At 37.8% G+C, this 26,023-nt stretch overlaps 1 protein-coding gene across 1 annotated transcript in view; it reads left to right on the top strand.

Moving 5' to 3' along the window:
* The window catches only part of JHY (junctional cadherin complex regulator), a 118,869-nt gene that overhangs the window by 20,753 nt on the left and 72,093 nt on the right, over nt 1-26,023 (top strand). The window contains exon 2 of the mRNA XM_027835707.1: nt 3,586-4,099. Within this exon, the coding sequence (XP_027691508.1) occupies nt 3,586-4,099 (514 nt within the window). The remainder of the gene's footprint in view (nt 1-3,585; nt 4,100-26,023) is intronic.

Genomic DNA, 26,023 nt, shown 5'->3' with positions numbered 1-26,023 from the left:
CCAATCAGAAGTAATCCCTTTCTCCTAGGAACTTTTATTGTACCTTATTCGTATCTTTTAAAAATGATTTTGTTATGAATTTAGTAATATTCTCAATAAATTAATCAAGTAAAATGTGGAATTACTCTGAACTATTTACACTTTGGAGAAACAATTATATAACTTTTAAAATAAAAATATAGCTATTCAATTCTACCTTCCAAATTAATCTCTATACTTTAACAGTTGTTGCCTTTTCTTTCAAAATACAATTCTTATTATTATGTATCTTGTTCTTTTAAGTACGCTGACCTTGTTTTGCATCCTTCCGGACTTCTTTGTATTTATATTCTATTTTTCACTTTAGTTGTTGTGTATATGCCTTATCTCTTCTAAATTACATTACTAAAGAATGGACACTGTTTTATTTTTTCTTTGTATGTTATGAGCACTTATCACAGTACCTTAAACACAGTAGGGACTTATGAACTTTAAATCAGTATGTAAATGTAAATTGCTGATGCTGTTTTAGTAGTAGTTATTTGTTGTCTAGCACTAGGCTAGATAAGCGTCAATAGGCTGAGGCCAAAAGTGCTGGTCACCTTCCCCAATCCCTGTCCTTTACCTGCCCTCGTGGTTTGCCCTGCATTTGTGCTTCTGTGGCTACCTTATTGTCTCTTCGGTAGTAGGCTCTCTTGGTGCTATGGTTCTATACCCACTTCAACTTCCTAGGGAAGTTCTGTTTTTGGATGTTGTCTAAGGGGTGGTCTTCCCTAGCAAGGAATGAGGAAATAAAAAAGGCAACCCAGTATAAACATGAATCAGATGTGGAATAAGTAGTTTTATTCACACACTGAAAGAATGTGAATTCAGTAAATGGGAATCATAGAAAGATTATAGTTGAAAGGTTAGAATTAAAGCCTTGTTGGGATATTTCCAATAGGCCTGCTCACTATGCATTTTACATTTCACCTTCACTGAGTATGGTCCTATTTATGCCAAATGGACTATTTCTTTCAATTTTCACTATTTCTCTCTGCAACTCTTTTACTCTTGGCCGATGTACTTTTGCCTCTGCTGCTATTGTGTCCATAACTCCTCCAGTGGCCAATATCCCTGGTGCTCCGGTGCCCAAGAAGAGAAGATCCAACTACCTTTCCAGATCTCATAAGGCTCTGTGTTGGTCCCATCCCAGGCACAGTCTTACCTAGGAGATTATGTCACAGGGTTGGTCTGGCGGGGAAGTCTGGTGGGGAGGAAATATTCTCACACTCCAGATTTCCTCTGTCCTTATAACTTTCAGGCTCACAGGAAGAAGAGTTCTGAGCAGCAGAGATTTCCTCTTTAGTATATCCTCAGAGTTCTGGCTCTTAGCCAATTAAACAAGTCTTCATGGCCAACAGAAAGTGGGCAGAGGATATCTCTGCCTGCTTTAAAGAGGAAAGGCTGATGACTTCCATCATACATCTCTAAGGGGGTGCTACAATTGAATATGGCATTGGGAACAGAAAATATGAAAGGCAAAATGAATCAAAATTTTTAGTGAAAGTTTTTTCACCTTTCATTTTCAAGAAAGTGGAAAGTTTACAATATTGGTATTCAGTGTAGAAGATGCTATTGACTTTGTGTGTTGAAAAGCATAGATAAGAGAATTCGGAGAGTTTTTGGGTTCACATCCCAGCTCTGACATTTACTACTTCTTGTCTAACCTTGAACAGATCATATAATCTCTCTGGGCCTCAGTTTCCTCATCTGTAAAATGTGGTTGTTGATAACCTCAAGATCCCTTCCACCACACATTAATATAGTGGGGGGGGGGGAAGCCATTTCAGTGCTCTCAGGAGTTTTGCTTCTTAACATATACCTATAAAACAAAAAATTCTAAGTGACAATTGATCAAAACTTGGGAGCTTTGGCTTTTTGCTCCAGGTTTTGGTTTGCATCAAATAAAAGAATTCTAAGTCCACATTAAGGGGAGTAAATTAGTATTAGGTAGACCATTAGTTTGTTTACTTAGCATAAAATTATGTCCTCTGTAAATGAGTATATCAAATGGCAAAAAAAGGCCTAGAAGATTTATATTTTCTTTTTGATTAGTGCCGCTATTGTGCTCAAGGAAGGAAAATCTCCCCCATTTTGCTTTTGAAGATCAAAGATGCCATTAAATATGCCATATTACTACTTGCATTTTTTTTCTTGTTTGGTTGGGAGTAGGAAATACTTTACAAATTGAGATTGCTGTGGAAAAAAAGAAGAAAGAGCTCTACCTTGAGTTATAAGTAGATTACAGATTGCTTAACTTTCCCCTGTCAGAACTGTTTAGTTAACTTTGTATTTATCTGAAACTCTTCAGATGCTAAGGTATTCCTTGCCTTCTCAGGGTATTTTGTTTAGAATTGATAGTGCAGAGGCTAAATTGAAAAAGTAGAAGTAAACCTAGGCTCTGTGTGACATTTTCAGTGTTTACTCACAGTTTTGTCTTGGATTTCCTTTTTTTTTGTTTTGATTTAAATCCATTTATATTCTATCCACACAGGCAAAATAAAGTTTGAATTAATTATACAGGGAATTTAGTCATTGTAATAAACAATCTGGATTATTCTGGTAAAAACAACAACACTGCTTTCATCCTAAAAATATCAGACTTTGGGGCAATTACCTCGGTTCTCTATTTTACTCTGCCTATTTAGACAAGAACATGTTTGTATAAAAAGTAGTTCTTTAAGTTCATCATTTGAATACAATTTTATCAACAATAACTGATTGCAACAGCAATATTGTACTATAATCAGCGATAAATGATTTAGCTATCCTCAGCAATATAATGATCCCAAGACAATTCCAATTCCAAAGATCTCATAATGAAAAATACTGTCCATATTCAGAGAAAGAATTGATAGAGTCTGAATGCAGAGCAAAGCATGCTGTTTTTCACCTTATTTTTTTTATGGTTTTTTTTTTCTTTTAGTCTGTTTTTTTTTCACAACATGACTAATATGGAAATATGTGTCACATGATTGTATATATATAAAACCTATTTCAAATTGCTTACTTCTTGGGGAAGGAAGAGGTAAGGAAGGGAGGGAGAAAATTTGGAACTCAAAAATTTTTTTAAATGAATGTTAAAAATTGTCTTTACATGTAATTGAGAGAAAATAAAATATTATATTAAAAAAACAGTAACTGATTACTTAATCCTTGTCAGTGTGCTTATCTTTGGTTATTGTAGGTCACAAAGATTCAATAGCGAAGACTATTACAGAATTCCTTTCTCTACTTTCTGTGTTTTGTTTTCTGGTATTTACAAGTGAATTATAAGATTTTTATTCCATGCATAGATATTTGGATAAGTAAGAGCTCTTGGTACTCAAGTTCACTATATTATTTTCTTCTGGGAAAGTTAACTTTAAAATATTAATCTTTGAAGCTCAGGCTATCATTGTAGGTTAAATTTGAACCTAAGATGCCTCTTTATTGGCAGATATAAAAATATTGGAAGGAAATAAGGTAGAAAAGAATGGTTACTTTAAGATAAATTACTAAACTGAAACTCATAGTAAATATGTTCTGTTTAAAAATTCAACATTTCTTTTCTGCTTTGGGCAGTCAGCAACTGTTAGTGGACAAATACTCAGACCTTCGCTATGACCCAAACTGGAAGAATAACAAAGAAGAAGGAGAAATTTCAACTCTGAAAAGGTTGCAGCTAACTGAAGAAAGCTCCACACAGAGCTTTTCTTGGGATCCACTCTGTTCTTCTAAGGAAATTTCATTTGAGCTGTCAAGGGAAAAAAGTGACCTGGAGAAAAGCCCACGAAGTTCAGTTACATTAATGGGCAGTGAATTTTTGAGCTCCAATTATGAACGTGGTGACCTCAACAGTGAGTCAATTTCATTTCTGAGTAGTAGTGACATAGGAGACAAGTTAGGTCTATCAGAGCACATCAAGAGTTCAAGTTCCCATAATGATGTCTTCCTGCCAGGACCACAGCCTCGACCAAGGAAGTCTAAACAAGATATTGTGGAAAAAAATAAAGTGACATTAGGATTATCAGTACATAAGACAGGCTCATACCTTCATCAGCACAGTAAGAAAATGGGTGGCATTCGTCCAGAGAAGGTAGGTGGTTTATTACTTAAAACTTTCTAAAGTGACAAAAAGAAATGTCATTGTTTGAAATGCAAATTTTCCTCATATTGTGCTTTGAGTTCACAAAATAATTTCATCTACAAAGCTACAAAACACAATAAATATTTTCACATAGTATACTATGTTTTTCTCCTCTTTTCACTATCAGTGAAGTTATTATACTCTGTTCTCATATAAGATGCATAGATAATTAATAATACTCAATACAACTAGAACCTGATTGGTTTTGTTATTTGATAAAGTTCTTCAATGCCTGAAGGCTCATGTAAGCACCAATTTTTTAAAGAAAATATATAATCTCTTGAGTTAAGTGGTATGGTAGATAGAGCACCAGGCCTGGAGTCAGGAAAATTCAAGTCCAAATCTGGCCTTAGATGTGCTAGCTGTGTGACCCTGGTCAAGTCACTTAACCCCATTTGCCTCAGTTCCTCATTGTAAAATGGGGACATAATTGGAGAAGGAAATGGCAAAGCACTCTACTATCTTTGCCAAAGAAAACCCCATGGACAAGTCTATGGGATCATATAGTCAGATATGACTGAACAACAACAACAACATAATCTATTGGATGAAACACAAGGCTGATGATTAGGATATTTGAGCAACTAGAATATATTATATATTCTTGAGCAACATTTATTATTCAGCCTTGTCCAATTCTTCATGACCCATTTGGGGTTTTCTTGGCAAAGACACTAGAGTGCTTTGCCATTTCCTTCTCATTTTACAGATGAGTAACATAGGCATACAGGATTAAGTGACTTATCTAGAGTCCCACAGCTAGTAAGTATCTGAGGTCAGACTTGAACTCAGGAAGAGGAATCTTCCTTACTAAGGCTCAGCACTCTATCTACTACTTGTCTCTTGAACAAAATGCTTAGTATAGTTAGTCTTAGTGTCTCAAGTCTCTTAAAAAGGAGAATGATAAAACCTGCTTCCCATATCTGATGCAGTCATTGTAAGGCCAAATAAGGTAATTATATTTGTCTATCTAAAAATGGGGATGTTTATTGTAAACTATGTGTCATGCTAAGGGATTCAGATTTTGAAGTGATATGAACTGTCTTATTTGCATATTTATGATTCCTTTCCCTCCTCCCCGCCCACTTTGGGTAACAGGATGTATTAAATATTTACTTAGCTAAGGAACTGTTTTACTGCAGTACCTCAGTACCATATACCATAGTGGCACAAGCATGCAATGTTATCTTGAGTCTTCTTGACTGTCTGAGAGTAAACGTAGAATTTGAAGAATGGAGCTGGGTCCAGAGAGCCCATTTAGAAGAATCCCAAATTTGCCTTAATGTGTTCAGAACAAAAAGATAAAGTTCTTATCTGGGGCCTTGAAGAAAGCCAGTAAAGTCTCTGGGTCTTGGTACCTCGAATGATGTTTCAGGAATCAGGAAAGATCAGGAAGGATACAATATGAAAAAGTCCTAGGGCTTAAGGTAAGATTCTGTAGACCAGTTCTGAGAGAAGGAGCTAGTAACTCAGACAGGAAGAATTATACAATCTCAAAGTTGAAAGGGACTTCAAAAGCCATTTAGTTTACTCAATCAATTGACAAGCATTTATTAAGCATCTACTGTGTGTCAGGTATTATTCTAGGAGGTGAGCATATAAAGACAAAAATGGAATAGTCCTTATCCTGAAGGTCTCATTCTTTTGGGGAAGATAACACAAAAATATGTGCAAAATAAATACAAGGTGGTTATGTGAGGGTGCACTAGCAGCTGGGGATATCAGAAAGGACTTCAGGTAAAGGATGATATTTCTGCAGAGATCTGAAGAAAATTAAGGTTTTTAAGATATATAAGTTAGGAGGGAATAAGTGCATTCTAGGCATGAGGCATGGAAATAGGAGACTGAATATCCTGTGTGAGGAACAAGAAGGCCAATTTGGCTGTACTGAAGATTGCATGAAGGGGAGTAGTATATAATAGCCCTGGAAAAATATATTGGAGCCAAGTTGTGAATGGCTGTAAGTATCAACTAGAAAAGTTTATTTTTGATCCTAGAGGTGATAGGGAGCCACTGGAGTTTATTGAGAAAGGGGAATGATATGATAAGACTTATGCTTTAGGAATACCACTCTGTGGAGGATGGATTGAAGGTGGGAGAAACTGAATGAAAGGAAACCAATTAGGGTGACTATTGTAAAAGCCCAGGCCAAAAGTTATGAGAGCCTGAATTAGGGCATTGTCTGTATAAATGGAGAGTAGGAGGAGGTGGATAAGAGAAATGTGAAGGTAGAATTAGCAAGACTTGTCAGTTCATTGGATTTGAGACTGAGGTAGAATGAGGGGTCCAGGATAACACCTAGATTGTAAACCTGGGTAATGGGGGAAATGGTATTACCTTTGACAGAATTAGGGATATCCTGAAGAAATGGAGATTTGGAGAAAAGATAATGGGTTCACTTTTTGGATATGTTTAATTTGAGATGCCCATGAAACATTGAGTTGAAAATGTCTAAAAGGCAATTGATGATGTGAGATTGAAGCTCAAGAGAAAGATTAGCTGAACCCATTCCTGAATACTCATATTCCCTATAATATTCCAGACGAATGGTTATATGGACTTTGTTTGAATACCTCCAGTAGGGGGGGGAACCACTAACTCCTGAGGCAGTTCAGTCCAATAGTTCCAGTTGTCAGTAAGTTTTACATGATGCCTAAATTTCATTTTTACACCTTCCACCAATTGTTCCTAGTTCTGAACTCTAGGGTCAAGAAGAACAAGTCTAATTACTCTTCTATATGACAGCCCTTCAGATATTTGAAAATGACTATCTTTCCACTGGACAGCTAGGTGGCACAGTGGCTAGAGCACTGGGCCTGGAGTCAGGAAGATCCTGAATTTAAATCCAGCTTCAGATACTTATTAGCTATGTAACCATCAGCAAGTCACTTAACCCCTATTTGCCTCAGTTCCTCCTCTGTAAAAGGTGGACATATGTTTTATTAGATGAGGAAATAAGGACCTAGAGAGATCAGTTAATTATTCACACATTGGAGAAGGAAAAGGCAAACCACTCCAGAATCTTTGCCCAAAAAAAGCCCATGGACAAAGTCTGGGGTCACGTAGAGTCAGATATGATTGAACAACATCTTTTCACTTGCCTTATCCCAGTCTTCTCTCTTCCAAGCTAAATATCCCTAGTTTTTTCAGCTGATACTCATATTGATCTCAAGGTCCTTTACCATTCTGGTTGCCTTTCAGTACTATGGATATAGACTAGCTGCCACAGAATAAGGCAAAATTATTATTTCCTAGTCTTGAATATCATGCAGCTCAAGATTACCTTTTTTGACTATGGTATCACATTGTTGACTCATTGAACTTTCAGACTATTAAAACTACCTGATCTTTTTCACATAAATTGCTACTGTCTAATCATACCTCCGCCATCTTGTGTTGTAAAGTTGAATTTCAGCCCAATTTTCTAGTCTGTCAGATTCTTTTTTAATCTGATTCTGTCATCCGTTGAGTTAACTGTGCCCCTGATCTTAGATTTTCTTCATATTTGATAAATATGCCATCTATTCCTATATCCAAATTATTGATAAAAGCATTAAACAGTACAAGACCAAATGCAAATCCCTATGATGCTTCCACTAGAGACTTTGCAAGTCAGTATCTAACCATTAATGATTACTCTTACATACAAAGCCAGTTCCACATCCATCTAATTATACCCTTCACCTAGCCCAAATCCTTCATCTTTTCCACAAAAATAACATGATAAAATTGACTAAATGCTTTGCTAAAATCTTGGTAAACTATTTCTATGTCATGCATTACCTATTCTTAATGAAAATAATACTGGCTCTTTGTAATCACTGCTTCCTTTTAAAGATATTCATTAATCATCCTTTTGATATGTTCTAGAATTAAAGTCACACCCATTGGCCTATAATCTGAACCTCTCTTTTATTAGATGAGGAAATAAGGGCCTAGAGAGATCAGTTAGTAAGCATTTATTAAGCACCAACTGTGTGCCAGTATGTACTAAACCTTGAAGATACAAAGAAAGGAAAAGATTGTCTCCATTCTCAAGGAACTCACAATCTGATAGGGAAGAACATGAGAACAACTTTGTACAAATAAAATATGTTCAGGAAATTGAAGATAATCAACAAAGTAAAGAGCTATATTTGGCCTCATGGCTCCAGTTAGAACAAAGACCTGGGTTCAGGGATTCATAGGAAATTAGTACTCAGAAAACTAATAAAAACATGAGTTTTATTATGTGGCACAGAAAGCAGAACCCAAAAAAGCATGCATACACACACACACACACACACACACACACACACACATACAGAGCAACACAGAGAGATAAAGATTTGGCCCCACAAATGCCAAGAAATTCACCCATCTCAAGAAGGAGAGATACAGCAACAAAGATCTCAGTGGGAGTACACATTTGGAGTAGAGGTCTGAGGAAGGACATTTTATGGCTTAAAAATGTGCTTGGTTGAGAACAGGTAATCGATGTTAGATGTGGGAGGGAGCATTCCTAATCATACAAATGTAGGAGGGGGAAATCCCCCAGATCACTTACCAATACTAGGCTCAGGTAGGGGGAGTTTCCTTATCGGGATCAGAAGTTGGGTGAGAGTTTGAGTTGACAATCAGAGAACCAGAGACCAGAGATCCAGGGGGGATGTGGCTCAAAGCTTCAGTTGGCCAGGGTCCCAACCAATCAGGAGCTGTGATTATTTAACTGTTTGAAATAGGGTCAGGACAGTGGAAAAGTATAAGCTGTCCATCATTTCTTTTGTGTTCATGGGCATTAGGACCATTTAGCCTAAGTTATTATATTGAAACCATGTAAGATTTCTAAGTGAATTAATATAGAGGCGGAAAAAAAGAAGGCCCAGGACAGAACCCTGGTAGACACCTATCTTTATTGGGTGTGACCTGGGTAATGATCCAGCAAAGGAGACTAAGGATTGGTAAATAGGTAAGAAAAGAACCAAGAGAGAGTCTTATCATGGGAACTTAGAGTAAAGAGGATATCAAGTAGAAGAGGGTAATGGACAGTCTCTTTGCAGAGAGGTCAAGAAGTTTGAGGATTGAAAAAATATCATCAGATTTGGCAATTAAGAGATCATTGGTAACTTTCAAAAGGAGTTTCAGTTGAAGGATGAGGTTGAAAGTCAGAGAATCAAGAAGAAAATGAGAGTGAGAGGAGAGTAAATGGGAGGCAAATGAGAGCCTTCTCAAGGAATTTAGTCACAAAAGGGAGAAGGGACATGGGGTGATAGCTAGTGAGGATGGATGGCTCACGTGAGGGTTTTTTGAGGATAGGTGAGACATGGATATGTTCATTGGTAATAGGGAAGCAGCCAATAGAGAGGAAGCAATTGAAGGTTAGTGAGAGAGTAGAGGTGATATTCTCTAATCTTTTGGAGAAGATGAATATGGAGTGTGCATATGGAGGAGTTTGCCTTGGCAAAGACAAAGAGTACTACTTTATGTGAGACAAAGAAGAAGGAAGGTAACAGAAGGCATCATCTAAGTGAAGTGAGAGTGGAGGAGGAGTAAAGAGGGAGCATTTGGTGAATAGCCTCAGTGTTTTCATTGAAATATAAGATTCTCATCTGAGAGTGAGCTTCAAAAGGTTTGAGGAGGGATGAAAAGGTTTGGAAGACCCACGATGATTAATAGGACAGTGAGTTAATTAGGGACATATTAAAAGATTGTCTTGCCATAATGAGAGCCCAATTGAGATTATATAACATAAATTTGCAGTGGACTCATCATGGTTTTGTGATTTTTGTCTAGCTTTGTCAGCTATATGATAAAGGAGCAATCGACCTGAGATAAGAGGACTGTGTGGAATTTAACTTATCAAAGGGTCAAGATAGGGAAAGTTGAGGCATGAAGCTAGTGCAGGTGTAATGATCTGAGAAGGAATTTGAATGATTGGGAGCAGCTAGGTGGCGAAGTGGATACTGCACTGGCCCTGAAGTCAGGAGGACCTGAGTTCAAATCTGATCTCAGACCAAACACTTGACCAGCTGTGTGACCCTGGGCAAGTCACTTAACCTAAATTGCCTAAACATAAATAAAAAAGAAAAAAAAAAGAATTTGAATGATTGGAGGTCCCAGTGAGAATGAAGAATAGGGTTCAAAAGTCACAAGGCAGAAAGAGAAATGGAATGACAACAGATTGTCATCAGATAAGGGAGATTCAGAGGGTACATGGAAAGTGGTCCATTTATGGGTGATGGAAAGAGCAGGGATGTGACCATCTTTGTGTGTACCTCAGATGGGGAGGAGAGTAATGTGAAATGAGTAAGCTGAGGAACTATGAGGTTAGGATGTTTGAGAGAATATCATTATGTATGTTGGAGTCCCCTAGTATGAGGGCAAGAGTTGGGCAGGAAAGAAAAACTGTGTGCCAGGCACTGATCTAATTGAGGTTAGAAAGGGAATGTCCTGGGGGTTGACAGACAACAACTGGATTTTTATAGAGCAGTAAATAGGCCTGATTAAATAGCATTTTCTCCCCTTACTTCAAAGGTAGGAGACTGGTGCATGTGATGGAATACCTTCGTGACTTGTCTGAAGTTACACAGTATACTGCTGGGATTTGAACCCAAGTTCTCTGTATATATATAGTACTCTTTCCATTGCATCAACACTGTCTTCCCACTATGTCATTAAAGTCATTGGTTCAAACCAGGGTGCAGGGGGGCCAGTTATCTTTGTTATATTTTGTGACTACAGATTATGCTTTCAATATGAGCCAGCCTTCTTGCAAATATACGCTCATGATTAAAAGAAGACATGAACAAGTGAATACAGATGAATCAACACAAATCCATTACTATTACTGGAAAAATAACTTAAACTTCATGCTGTAATGATGGCGGGTGGGGGAGGGCAAAGAAGCAGTCAGTAGTGTCATCTTCAAATATAAGGATAGCATTATTATGTTAAATGTGAAAGCTCTTAGAGCACTTCAGAATCCAAGGTTTTATTATTAAAAACTTCTATTTCAATCAGGCAAGCAGAATGATATACCTTGAAACCCCTTTAGCCATTTTTTTTACTAGTATAGGTAAGATGGATAAACAGTTGGCGAGTCACTTAATGATTAGAGAATTAGGTTGCATCTTTGTGCTTGTAATATAATCATGAAACAAACAAACAAAGTTTGTTGGGCCAATTTATTGGGCCAATACTGATTTCTTGGGCCTCAGTTGGGCCTTTGGGGAGACCAGTTTTTCTAGCCCTAATCATGGTATCGAGGGCCATGACCAGACAATTCCAGGCCTTTGCCTGAGATCACATCATTTTTGTCTTTGGGTATATTATGTGAAGCACAACTCTAATATATCCTCCACACAACTGCCAAAACAAAGAACCCTATTCTTCATTCTCACTGGGACCTCCAAACAAAGCAGTGTCTTAATAGAGTTATCAAGATGAATGCTTCAGTTCTGAAGGCATGCTTTCAAGGTTATTGAAGCAAATTTATACTTGAACACATTTGTTTTTAAAAACACATTTCATGTCTTATTGTGTCTGTGCATTTTATTTTATCATACAACCTTGAAAGCAGAGAAGTACTTAAATTTAAATTTTTTTCTAATGATATCTTTTGTTTTCACATAACTTTCATTTCCATATTTCTTCATTCCTCTCCCTTGACATGGAGTCATTCCTTGTAACAAAAGAATGAAAAAGAGAGGAAAAAAGCAGTTCAGTAAAACTAACCAATCCGTCCACCAAGTCTTAAAGTAACATACAGCGTTCCACATCCATCATCTCTCACTTCAGCGAAGCAGGGAAGGATACGCATTTCCTTCATTTCTTGGCTAAGCTTGATCATTACTATGTCATAGCATTCTGTTTCTTGTGGTAGTGTTATTTCCATTTACATTGTCCTTGTCAATAATGTGTGTTGTTTTCCTGGCTCTGTTTACTTCACTTTACAGCAGTTCATAAATGTCTTCTTGTGCTTCTCCGTATTCTTCATATTTCCTTCTTTTAATTATTTCTTAGGTATCCTGTCACATAGCTTGCTTTGCATATATTTGTTTGCATGTTGTCTCCTCCACTAGATTGTAAGTTCCTTGAGGGAAAGTATTGTCTTTTGCCTCTTTTGGTATCCCCAGCAATTAGCACAGTGCCTGGCACATAGTAGGCACTTAATAAATGTTTATTTAATGAATATTCATCATTCCTTATGGTACAATAATAGTCTATTATGTTCACGTGCCAGTTGTTTAGCCCTTCCTCAAATCAATAAATTTCACTTTGCTTCCAATTTCTGCTACTATAAAAAGTGCAGCTTTACACAATCTGTCTGGTGTTCATGAGACTTTTCTTTCTGTGTCCTTGAGGTTACATATGACTAATTGTGGGATCTCTATGTCAAGAGGTATGAAAATTTTAGTCAGTTTCTTAGCAAATTACAAATTGCTTTCTAGAATGGTTGGACTAATTCACAATTCTACCAACAATGTGTTAATGTATCTTTTTCTTGTGCCTCCAACCTTGACTATTCCTATCTCTTATCATCTATGTCAGTTTGAGAGATGAAGCCTGAGTTGTCTTGATTTTCATCTCTCTTAATATTATTGATTTGGAGTAATCTTTCATATGTGCTTTACAGTTGGAAATTTTTTGAGAGCTGCTTATTTAAAGAGATAGGTTCCTGTGAGTGCCAAGAAGAAGGAAAAATTGTAAAAAGAGCACATGTAGGATGAAAGGATTATTTTTTAAATGATAAAACACAGGTTCCAGAGGCCACAATAGGAAAGGCAAAGTAAAAAGGGAATGGGGAGTGGTAGGATTGAGTGAAAGAGAAGAGACAGGAGAATGGACTATTCACCCTAGAAGACATAACTCTGAATCACAAGAATTTGGGTAGCTAAAGGTATGAATTTGCTACTGTAGAATTAAGAAAGGATCATTTGGTTGAAACCTCTCCTTTCTAGAGTCCAATGGTGAGGAAGAACAGCTTTGGTAGGGGTGTATCTCTACAAATATTAGGATACTTCAAGTAGGGGTGGGGAGTTTGGGCCAAAGGTCTGGGTCCCTAGGGATCATACTAAGCTCTTATGTAGCACTAGCTCAGAACCCACGTTCCAGCATTCTGAGGGATGGAGGTACATTCAAGGTTTATACAACACATGGAACATGCATTTGGCTTGTGTCAGGCCTATTTCCAAGGTCCTCATCCTTTTGGCATCTTTACTGATTTCTTGGGCCTCAATTGGGCCTTTGGGGAGACCAGTTTTTCTAGCCCTAATCATGGTATTGAGGGCCATGACCAGACAATTCCAGGCCTTTGCCTGAGATCACATCATTTTTGGCTTTGGGTGTATTATGTGAAGCACAACTCTAATATATCCTTCACACAACTGCCAAATGTTTTTCCTGACCATGTTACTCCTCTAAGTAAATATAAGTGATTCCCTATTTCTTCTAGGATAAAATATAAACTCTTCTTGGCTTTTAAAGCCCTTCGCAACCTGACCCCAACATATCTCGCCGGCCTTATTTTATATTACTCCCCTTCCAGCATTTCATGGTCTAGTCAAACAGGTCTTTTCTCTGTTCCTCATACACAATACCCTGTGTCCCAGTTCTATGACTTTGTAGAAGTCATCATCCATATCTGAAATTCTCTCTCTCTTTACTTCCACCTCATAGAACCCCTCACTTCTTTCAGGTTATTGCTTAAGCGCCACCTTTGTACATGAAGCCTATTCTAGCCTCTACTGCTAGTGCCCTCCCATTCCTAAGTACTTTGTATTTTAATTGCCTTCTGTTTATTTTGTCTATACTTGTGATGCTGTCTTTCTCAATAGGATGTAAGCTCCTTGAGGGTAGAGATTGTTTCAGTTTTTGTATTTGTATTCCCAACATCTAGCATAGTGCTTGGCACATAGTAAGTGCTTAATAAATTTTTGTTGCCTTTTATTAAGAGCTTTCTATGTGCCAAGCACTATATTAAGCTCTAGATATACAAATAAAGGCAAAAACACAAGGTCCCAGACTTCAAGAAGCTGACATTCTAATGAGGGTAGATAACACACAAACAACTGTGTAGGTGCAAGATACGTACAGTATCAATGATCAAAAAAAGCCGCCTGCAGGATATAGAATGTGAGCTGAGTCTTGACGAGGAGGCAGAGGAGAGAAGTGAGAGCATTACAGGCATGGGGAGGGTGGGCAGTGAAAAGGCATCAAGTCTGGTTCTTGGAACAGCAAGAAGATGAATACTGTTGGATCATAAAGCATGTGGAAGGGAGCCACATGTAAGAAAACTGGAAAAGTAGGAAAGAGCCAGGTTGTGAAGGGTATGAAAAGCTAAACAGAGGATTTTGTATTTGATCCTTGAGGTAATGAGGAGCCACAGGATATTTTTTAAGTAGGGGCATAACATGATCAGACCTGTATTTTAGGAAGATGATGCTCGTGACTGAATGGAAAATAGACAGGAGTGAGGAGAGGTTTGAGGCAGAGAGACCCACCAGCAGGTCATTGTAATAATCCAGGACTGAAGTGATGAGGGATTGAACCAGGGTGGTGGCAGTGTCAGACAGAAGAAAGGGATATATACTAGAGGTATTGTGAAGGTAGAAATCACAATACTTGGCAATAGATTGGATGGATATGTGGGGTGAGTGTGAGGGAGGAATTGAGAATGACACTAAATTTGTTGACCTGGGTGAGTGGTGGGATGGTGGTGCCCTCAGTAATAATAGGGAAGTTCAGAAGAGGGGAGGATTTAGGGGAAAAGATAGTGAGTTCTGTTTTAGACATATTGAGTTTGAGATGTACATCCAAGCTGTGATGTCTTTAGGCCTTGGCCCAACCTTCTAGTCTTTTCTGTTCTAGGCATGATATCCACATTCAGAATTAGGAGTGGGAGTAACATTGCAAGGTCTACATGAGTTAACGATGTTGTGTAACAATCAAAAAGGCTTGCATATTATTAGGCTACATTAAGGGAAGCATAGTATCTAGAATTAGGGGAATGATAATCTCTGTTCTCATAGGATTTTAGTTCTGGAGCTAGAAAGGAATTTAGGAACCATCTAATCCAACCCCCCCCCCATTATAAAGATGAGGAAACTCAGGCCCAGATAAGTTTAGTGACTCAGTTAAGGTTGTTGTTGTTCGATCATGTCTGATTCTATGTAACACTATGGACTTTTATCCATGAGGTACTCTGGGCAAAGATACTGGAATGGTTTGCTATTTCCTTCTCCGGTGTATCCTCATTTTACATATGAGAAACTGAGGCAAACAGGGTTAAATGACTTGGGCAAGGTCACCTAACTAGTGAGTGTCTGAGGCCAGATTTGAACTCAGATCTTCTTGACTACAGGCTAACATGCTATCCACTGCCCTATGTAGCTGCCATTATTAAAGTTACTCAGGTAGAAATTGTCAGAAGCCAAATTTGAACTCACGTCTCCTGACTCCAGAACCACTACTCTTTCTGCTATAGCACACTATCCTGCACTGATCAAATCATATCTGAAATGTTGTTTATATTTTTGGGCATCCCACTGTAGGAAGGATGTTAATAAACTGAAGAGTATGTAGTATGATGGATGGCCTTGGAGTCATGCTATGTGAGTATCAGCTGAAGGAAAAGGAATGGGAGGTGTTCAACCTGCAGAAGGGAAGGGAGGGAGGAGGACGTGGTTGTTTTTAAGCATTTGAAAGATTGTTAAGGGAAAAAAAAGATTAGATTTGCTTTTCTTGGGCTCAGAGGGAAGAATTAGAAGCAACGGGTAGTTGCAAAGAAAAAATACTTAGGTTTGTTCTAAGAAAAATCTTTCAAACAATTACAGTATTCTTAAGAGTAAAGCTGGCAGCCTCAAGTGGTAATGGTTTTGTCCCTCACTAAGGCTCTTCAGCAGCAGGATAGATAATCATTTATCTGGTGTGCAAGGATGGGGAGGGAAGGTCTTTTTCACTTATAGGTTGTACCAGAGGGCTCCCAAGGTCTCTGGGAGTAGCATGTAAGCTCCTCAAGAGTGTGAACTATGTTTCATTGTTTTCTTTGTGTCACCAATACTTTAACACAGTGACTTGTACAAATTAGGCACTTAATAAGTGCCTGTTGAATTGAATCTGAGAGTCTATGAAATTCCATATGTAGAGAATGGCATAAACAGAGGCAGGAGAATACCAGACAGTTTGGGGATAATCATTAATCTAATCTGTCTAGAATGTAGGCTAGATGAGAATATGATGAGAAATAAGACTGTAAAGGTAGGTTGAAGCCAGATTGTGAAGGGTTTTAAACGCCAGAATAGAAGTTTGATATCATTAAGTAGATAATTGTGAGTTATTGAAGGTTCTTTTAAAATTCTGTCCTTGGAAATTAATTTGACCAGAGTAATATTGACTTGATGGCATATTCTAATTAGCCTTATTTTATTTGATATTTTTGTGCCAGAGGGATAGTGGAGAGCATTTACATATTGTTTGAATTTTCACATCTATCAAGTTAGGTTATGAGCTCCTCAAGCATAGGAAATTCTATATTACAGCTATTTTTATGTATATGCCTAATAGCACCTACCATAATAGTAAGCATTTATGAAGTGCCTACTATGTGCCAGGCACTGTGTTAAGTAAACCCTGGAGATACAAAGAAAGGTAAAAGATAATCCCTGTTCTCAAGGAGTTCACAACTTAATGAGAAAGACAACATATAAACAACTATGTACAAAAAAGCTATGTACAGGATAAATTGGAAATAATCAGCAGAGGGAAAGCACTAGAATTAAGAGGGATAAGGAAAGATTTCCTGTAAAAAGTGGGATTTTAACTGGGACCTGAAGAAAACCAGAGAGGTCAGTAGAGTGGAGGAAGGAGAGTATTCCAGGCATGGCAGCAGTCAGAGAAAATGCGCAGAGTCAAGAGATGGACTGTCTGTTTAGAGGAAAAGCCAGGGGGCCAGTGTCACTGGGTCACAGAATATATGGTGAGGGTAAGGGAGAAAAGGAATAAAATGTAAGACTGAAAATTGGGGTGTGAAGGGACAGGCTATGAAGGACTTTGGATGCCAAATAAGATTTTACATTTGATCTTGGAGGTGATAGGGAGCCACTGGAGTTTATTAGAGTGGGTAGAAGTGGCATAATTAGACCTGGGTTTTAGGGAAGATCAGAGTGGAGGTTGGTCTGGAGTAGGGAAAGGCTTGAGGCTGAGAAATCAATCAGCAGGCTATCTAAACAGTCCAGGCATGAGGTGGTGAGAGCCTGTACCAGGGTGGTTGCAGGGTCAGAAGAGAGAAGGGGTCCTATTCGAGAGATGTTATAAAGGTAAAATAGACAGGTTTTGGCAACAGATTGAATGTGGGAGATGAAAGAGAGTAAGAAGTTGGGGATGACATATAGGTTATGAGCCTGTGTTACTGGGAAGCTGGTGGTGCCCTTACAGTGATAGGAAACTTTGGGAAGGGGGCAAGAGTTTGGGGGAAAGTTTTGTGCATGTTGAGTTTAAGATCTCTTCAGGACATCCAGTTTAGATTTGAGACCTGGAGGTCAACAGAGAGATTAGGACTGGATAAGTAGTTTTGAAAATCATCAGAATTGAGGTGATAATTGCTTCTAATACAGCACATAGTTAACATTAAGCCAGTCTTTATTAAATTAATATTTATCATCTCTAAATAGAGGGAAGGAAGAAGGGAAGGGAATAAGCATTTATATAATGCCTACTATAGGTATCGTGCTAAGCATTTTACAAGTATTATTTCATTTGATCATCACAACAGACCTAGCAGGTAGCTGCTGTTATGATCCTCATTTTCCAGTTGAGGAAACTGAGGCAGACAGAGGTTAAGTGACTTGCCCAGGGTTACATAGCTAATAAGTTTCTGAGAGCAGAATTGAACTCAGGTCTCCCTGACTCTAGACCCAGAATGCTCTTCACTGGTACCACCTAGCTGGCCTCTAAATTCATATTGGTTAGTAGTATGCAATTAATTTATGTATTAATTATATTATAATATTATATAATTATAATAAGTATATTATATAATAATTTATATTAGAAAGGGATTCAAAATAATGATTTCTATAAGAATTCTAAAGTTTACCTAAAATATTATCAAATTTCTAAGGTACTATTAATCACCACTATTGTTTTCAGTGACTGTTATAGGATCAAAGTATCATAGATCTGGAAGGGACATCAAAGTCTTCTAGTTCAACCTCCACATTTTATAGTGGAGGAAACTGAGGCTCTGGGAGTTTAAGGGACTTGTCCAAGGTCCCACAAATAGTTAAGTATCAGAGGTACTGAACTGGCACCCAGGTCTGCTGACTATAGTGTGAGTGCTCTTTCCTGTATGACTTTATCTAGTTCATTTGGAGCTAGGCTTAGACATGACCACTCATCTGTGAGAATTAACCATCTTCCTATGAAGTTCATTTGACCTAGTGTTTGATAACTATGACCTTCATTTCCATGTTTTCTAGTTTGAATATCAATTGCCATAATTCAGCTAAGGGAAACACACTTTATTATGGAACCATGGTACAATGGGAAAACTGCTGAATATGGAGTCAACAAAGTCCTGGATTCAAATCCTACCTGTGACACTTACTAGCTTTAGAACATAAGTAAGTCTCTAACTTGAGTTGCAGTTCCCTCATTCATAAAATCAATATAATTATAACAAAAGCAACAATTATAGCTGCATTTATATAGCACTTTGATGTTTGTAAAATACTTTACATACATTGTGTCAATCCTCCTTGACCAATCTGCAGCATTTGACACTCTCACCGCTCCCTCTTCCTGAATACTCTCTTCCGTGGGTTTTTGTGACTTTACTCTCTCCTGATTCTCCTCTTACCTATCTGATTTATCATCCATTTCATGCCTACTAACTGTGGGTATCCCGTAAGCTCTGTCCTGGGCCCTCTTCTCTTTTCTGTCTACATTCTCTCTTGGTGATCTTATCAGCCCCCATGGGTTCAATTATCATTTCTAGGCAGATGATACCCAAATCTATCTAGTCCTAGTCTGTCTTCTGAGCTCTGGTACCACACCATTACCTGCTTTTTGGACATTCAAAGCTAGATGTCCCAGAGGCATCTCTAACTCCACACATCTGAAATAGAACCCATTATCTTCCTTCCTTCCTTCCTTCCTTCCTTCCTTTCTTTCTTTTTTTTTTTTTTTTTGGAGGCAATCGGGGTTAAGCGATTCGTCCAGGGTCACACAGCTAGTAAGTGTCTGAGGTCAGATTTGAACTCAGGTCTTCCTGACTCCAGGGCCATTGCAAACCCACTATCTTTCCCTCCAAACTCATTCCTCTTCCAAACTTCCCTATTATTATTGTAGAGAGTACTGTCATCTTTTTAGTTACCTATAAAGTACCCTCAATTTCTTACTGTCACCTCATATAACCAATCTTTCCCTCCTACCTTCATAATATATTTTGTATATGTCCTCTTCTTTCTATTCACAAGCCACCACACTAATTCAGGCCCTCATCACCTCATGCCTAGACTACTAAAACAGCTTTTTAATTGCCCTCCCTGCCTCAACTCTCATCCCACTCCAATCCATCCTCTTCACAGCTGCCAAAATAATTTTTCGAAAGCACAGATCAGATAACGTCCCCCCTGTTTCTCAACAAACTCCACTGGGTCTCTATTGCCTTTATGATAAAATAGAATTTCCTCTCTTTGACACTTAAAGCTCTTTACACCTAGACACTTCTTACCTTCTCAGTTTTCTTATACTTCTAATCTTTTCCTCTCTGTTACAACCACACTGTCCCACTTCCTGCTTCATACCCCCTTTATTCCAATTTCTGTTTCTCAGCCTTTGTCCCAGACTGTCCCTCATGCCTGGAATATACTCCTTCCTCACTTCTGCCTCTTAGAATTGGTGATTTTATTAGCTCCCATGGGCTCCCTTCAAGACTCTGGTACCTTTCCCTTCAAGACTCAGCTTAAGCACCACTTACTTCATGAAGCCTTTCACCCCTTCCCAAAATTAACTTATATTCATTTTGTATATATTCTGCATGGAATATATATGTGTATGTTTGTCTTCACTGTTAGAATGTAAGTCCTTTAAAGCAAAAACAGTTTCATTTTTGTCTTTGTATCACCAAATGCTTCACACATAATAAGTAAGAAACATACTTGTTGATCAAATGATTGAACAGTCCCATGTTGTTGTGGTTGTTTGTCCTTCGTTCTCAAAGAGGACCATGACGTCAGAGAGGTGATGCTATGACATGTAGGTGAATTGGATTTAAGTGAGGGAAGGCTGTGCAAAGTCACCAGCCTCACAAGTTAAGTACTGAAGTTATCCCCACTTAAAGATGAGGAAACTGAGGCTCAGAGTGCTTAAGTGGCTTATTCATGGTCCTACATTGAGTAAACATCAGAAGGAGTATTTGAACCCAATTTTTCATAAATTCAGGTCCAGAGTGCTGGCCACAATATTACCTTTCACCATAATTCTACAGGTATTATAACACTTCTCGGACTGACTTCGCAGGATTATTGCAAGGCACAAAGGAGTTCAAGTATGTGTAGTTCTTTGTAAAATTTGAAATGTTATGTCAATTCTTGTTGCTGTTATTCTTGTTGTTGTTGTTGCTGTTATTGGATATTCTTTCTATAGCCTTGGCATAAATGTTCACTGTTATTGCTATTTTTTATTGTTATTGTATACTACTTCTGTCATCTTGGTATAAACGCCAACATACAGCATTGCTTATCGGCAGCTTTCCAAATGAGAGGCAGCATGGCATAGTGGACTAGTCTAGATGTTAGAAAGACCTGGGTTCAAGTTCTGCCTCTGACACATACTGGTTATAGAACCAAGGCTTAACCTCTTAGTGCCCCAAGCGACTTTTAAGTTTCAGAGAAGGTACTGATCTGCCTTAGTTGAGAAAGTTCCTCACTAGGAGCTTTTTACATGGATGACATCATAGGCCTAGTTAAAAACAAACAAAAACTTCAAATAAGTATAAAAAGATAACTAACACTTCCCAGGTAACATTCTCTGAGCTTCATCCCTCTAAAATTGTTATTTATCTTAATATGGGAACAAGAAAGAGGCTAAGATCAAAACCACTATAGAGAATTTAATATTCCCTAGATCATCATATTTTCTACCATATTTCATAGTTACATTATTTCTTCAGTTCCATTAAAATGTTCTTAAAGATCACCATGTTAGGACTTTGAAACATAAGATTTTTTTTTTTATGATGAAGTAAAGATCTCATGTAAAAGCTACCACACTAGAGGGCACCTATGCATCACAGTCAACAGAATGAATTTTCTAATGTGTATTCCAAGCACTTACTTTGGATCATGATTTATTCAATAACCAAAATTTTATGTCTGAAGCTTATAAAGTGTCATCAGTCTGTGATCATTGAAGGAAAAGAAATCTTGAAAGTGAACTTTTCTTGTTTATTTTCAAATAGGACTTTGAAGACTGACAAAGTTGGTCAATTTGTATGTATCCATTTCTTTTCTACTAAGTAGTTGGAAGAAGAGGACATTATAGGACTTACTGTTTTCAATCCTTTATTTCTCTGAAATAAGAGGCAATCATTTTTATAAATGTTAAATGAATGAAATAGCATTTATTAAGTGATTTCTCTTATGTATTAAGCAGTAGGATGCTTACTCAAAAAGCAGAGACAATCTCTGTCCTCAAACAGTTTATATTCTAACGACAGAGACAAAGTACAAAGAAGAGTTGTAGCCAGGGAGGGAGATTTGGTTCTAAATATAACTGGAATGGTGAGTGGGGCCTGGTTAGTTGGGCCACAGGGGAATAGATTGACACACCCTATCTAGAAATATTGGTAGAGCTGATTTGATCATGGTTCATGGTTATAGAACCAGTTGGGATGGAGCAAAGAGGAAAGGGTACCTGATTGAGGTCCTGTGGAGTTGATGGGGTGGGGAGGATTGGACCAGGATGAAAGTTTCTCCAAGGTAAGGAGGAGATGGCTGGAGAGTCAGGAGTGAGCTAGGAATAGAAAAATTAAGTGATTTGCCCAAGATAGTGCTGCAAGAGTCAAAAGCAGATCCCCAGAGTCCTAATCTTAACCTAGTGCTTTACCTCCTTTTGTCACTGTACTATAATAGCTTGTCTAAGAATCATGCCAGTTTTCATTTCTCATTTACCTGGTAGCAAAGTAGGACAAGAGCAAAGTTTTACAACACAATCTTAGCATCTGTACATATTTTTCTTTGAGCTTCATGGAAAGGATAAAATAAATCCAAATAATAACTGACCCTCCTGCATTTAGACCATATTACATAGCCCCAAGAAGGATGTGTGACCTTGGAGAGAGGAAGGACAGGGTGAGGTGCAACAAGGAGGCATTTACAGATAGTGATTCAGCCTTTGTGTGCTTCTGTCAAAGGACCCTTACTGTATTTCTTGTGATACTGACATTAAATAGATTTTTCTCATTTGATATATTAGCTGCCAGTAGTCCTCATTTCTTGGTCATTATCATGTATGATTAGGCTGTTGAAGATAGTTCATTATTATCCTCCCCCAAAATTGTAGGTCTGTATAATTTTGTGGTTAATGTAGTTGGCAATGTTCTATTAAAATGGCATTTGTCTTCAAATATTGATTAAATGTGTACTGGTTGATATGTCTTTGAGTCCAGTCAACCACTTTGGCTCCTAGATTCATTTCAAAAGTTAGAGACTTAAGTTTTGCTCTTGCTACTGCTTTGGAAACATATTATTATTGTGAATAAATTATTAATAGAGACTTCAGTTACCCATGAAATAGGTATTAAGGCATGTATCTGTTAGACTTCTTATGTGAATTTATAATCATTTCCCAGTTTGTTTTGGGGGGTTTTTTTGGGGGGAAGGGCATTAGGCAATGGGGTTAAGTGACTTGCCCAGGGTCACACAGCTAGTAAGTGTTATGTGTCTAAGACTAGATTTGAACTCAGGTCCTCCTGAATCCAGAGCCGGTGCTCTATCCACTGCACCACCAAGCTGCCCCCATTTCCCAGTTTTTGTCTTTACATAAACTGTCCCTGTTGCTTGGAAAGTACTTACTCTTGCTTCACCTTTTACTCTGAGAATCCTTAGCTTCCTTCGATACTCACTTAGGTGTCACTTTCTATAGGAAGTCTTTCTGGATTCCTCCAAGCGTTAGTGCTCATCCCTTCTAAATTATTTCATACCTTTTTATATTTACTTCCTCCAGTTGAATGTAAACATTTGGATTGCAGGGACTATTTTTCATTTTGTCTTTGTATCTCTTATAGTAGATGTATTATAAGATGATTGTTGAACTGAATCTCCTATTAGGTTTCTCTAATTGTTAGTGTCTTATAAGTCCAAATCACGAACTACTCTCATTTTTCATGATTTTGAATGATATACATTTCAGGTTGTTAAAGTAATTTTGGTATGCCCATAAAGGACTGTACATAGTTCAAATCTTGGTCATTACTTCTAATTATATTTGTTTAATAATAATGATGATGATAATTTGTTATGCTGTGTCCAATTCTTCGTTACCCCATTTGAGATTTTCTTGGCAAAGATGCTGGAGTGGTTTGCCATTTTCTTCTCTGGCTCATTTTACAGATGAGGAAACTAAGGCAAACAGGATCAAGTGACTTACCCAAGGTCACACAGCTACTAAGTATCTGAGGCCAGATTTGAACTCAGAAAGATGAGTCTTCCTGATTTGAAACCGAATGTTCTACCCACTGTGTCATCTATTCACGTACTGCTGCTGCTGCTGATGATGATGATGATAATGATAGTTAATATAAGTAGCACTAACTACTTGTCAGGCACTGTGCCAAGTGCTATACAATTTTTATCTCATTTCATCCTTAAAACAACCCTGAGAGGTAGATGCTATTGTTATCCTCATTTTACAAATGAAGAAACAGAGGCAAATAGCAGTTAAGTGATTTGCCCTGAGTCACACAGCTAGTAAATGTCTGAGGCCAGATTTGAACTCAAGTATTTCTGACTCTAGGCCCAGCACTCTATCCACCCTGCCACTACCTGTTTATAGTCCTTCTTATATATACACCTTGAGATTTAATATTTTTGAGCTATACCTAAGTTATTTTGTTGGTTATACTTAAGCTATATAATAGATAGCCTTTTCCATGTGTAATATGCCTACACATATTAGAACTCAGTAAATTTTGTTTAACTGCTATGCTGCTCATCATAACAATGATTTTCTCTGTGCTGGCCATCCCTTTTCTTAGTCCTCATACTTCTTGACCTTGCTATAGCTTTTGACACTGTTGACCAATCCTTTGCTTCAGGATAATCTTTTCTTCTTGAGCTTTTGAGACATTGGCTCTACACTGGCTTACCTCCTACCTGTCTGGCTATTCCTTCTCAGTCTCACAAGAACAACATTCATGTATTTCCCTATGATACCTAGATTTACCTGAGGGCTCAATATTGGTCTTTTTTCTCTTCTTTCTCTACATTATTTTTTGATGCTCTCATTAGTTTCCCTGGATTCAACTGACATCTCTGTTGTAGATAACTCTTCAGACCAACAGGTTCAACCCTCAGCTCCCTCCCGAGCTCTAGGCCTTCAATTCCAACTGCATGTTGGAAATCTCTATCTTCATGCCCTATAGGCACCCCAAATACAACATTGAATTCCTTATATTTCTTTCATTAAACCCTTCTCTCCTACTAACTTTCCTAAATTTATCAAGTTTAGTTGGTGCCATTCTTCTAGTCATCTCTGTTCATAAACTGAGTCAGCCTCAACACTGAATTCTCACTCCTCTTCCCTGTATCCAATTAATTGCCGTCTCATTTATTCTATCTCCACATAACCTCTTCTATTTGTCACATTCTTCTCATTCATTCAATAACTACTCTAGTTCACAGACCTAATACTTCTCATTTAAACTATTGTATTAGTTTAATTGGTTTTCCTGTATTCAGCCTCTAATATCTCCAATCCATCTTCCACACAATTGCCAATTTGATATTCCTGTAACACAGATCTGACTGTCATTTTCTTGCTTAAGAAGCTTCAGTAGATCCATATTGCCTTGTATAAAATTGCCTATTGTATAAAATACAAACTTATCATTTGGCATTTCAATATGACTTTCCTCAATAGAATTCTTGCCTATTTTTTTCAGGATGATTATATTACACATAACTCATCCTCATAAACACATATACTCAAGCCGAACAGGCATACTTGTTGTTACCCATGCGTCATGTTCAGTCTCTTGTCTTTATGAGAGCTATTCACCATGCCTGGAATTCTATTTCCTCACTTCTATTTTTTGGAACCCCTCCCTTTATTCAAAGTTCAGTTCAAATGCCACCTTCTTTAAGAGGCCTTCCCTAATTTCTCTAGTTTCTATTATTCTCCTTCTCCCACCACCAAATTGCCTTGCATTTATCTTAGATTTACTTATCTTTGTACATGTTATAACTCCTTTGTAGAATATAAACTCCTTGAAGCCAGGTAATATTTAGCTTTTGTATCTCCATCACTTAGTACAGTGCCTGGCACATTGGAAATGTCTAAATGCTTTTTGAATTGACGTCTTCCAGAGATGCAGAAATCAGGGGTCAGTTGCTAAACTACTTATTGACTTCAAGATCAAGGGATCCACATCTACAGACCTACTTTGAGCCCAATACGAAAGCATATAGGCTCAATGATTTTATGACAGTCAATAAGCATTTATTAAGTACCTACTATATGCCAGGCTAGGGTGGCTGAGTGGCACAGTTGATAACAGTGTTGGGCCTGAAGTCAGAAAGACTTATCGTCATGAGTTCAAATATGACCTCAAACATGTGCTAACTCTGTGACCCTGGGCAAGTCACTTAACCTTGCTTGCCTCAGTTTCCTCAT

The sequence above is a fragment of the Vombatus ursinus genome, unplaced genomic scaffold (genome assembly GCF_900497805.2).
Source record: "Vombatus ursinus unplaced genomic scaffold, bare-nosed wombat genome assembly UNPS02014816.1, whole genome shotgun sequence".
Taxonomy (NCBI): Eukaryota; Metazoa; Chordata; class Mammalia; order Diprotodontia; family Vombatidae; genus Vombatus; species Vombatus ursinus.
Note: the sequence above shows the minus strand (reverse complement) of the source record. Positions and strands in the feature narration are given on the sequence as shown.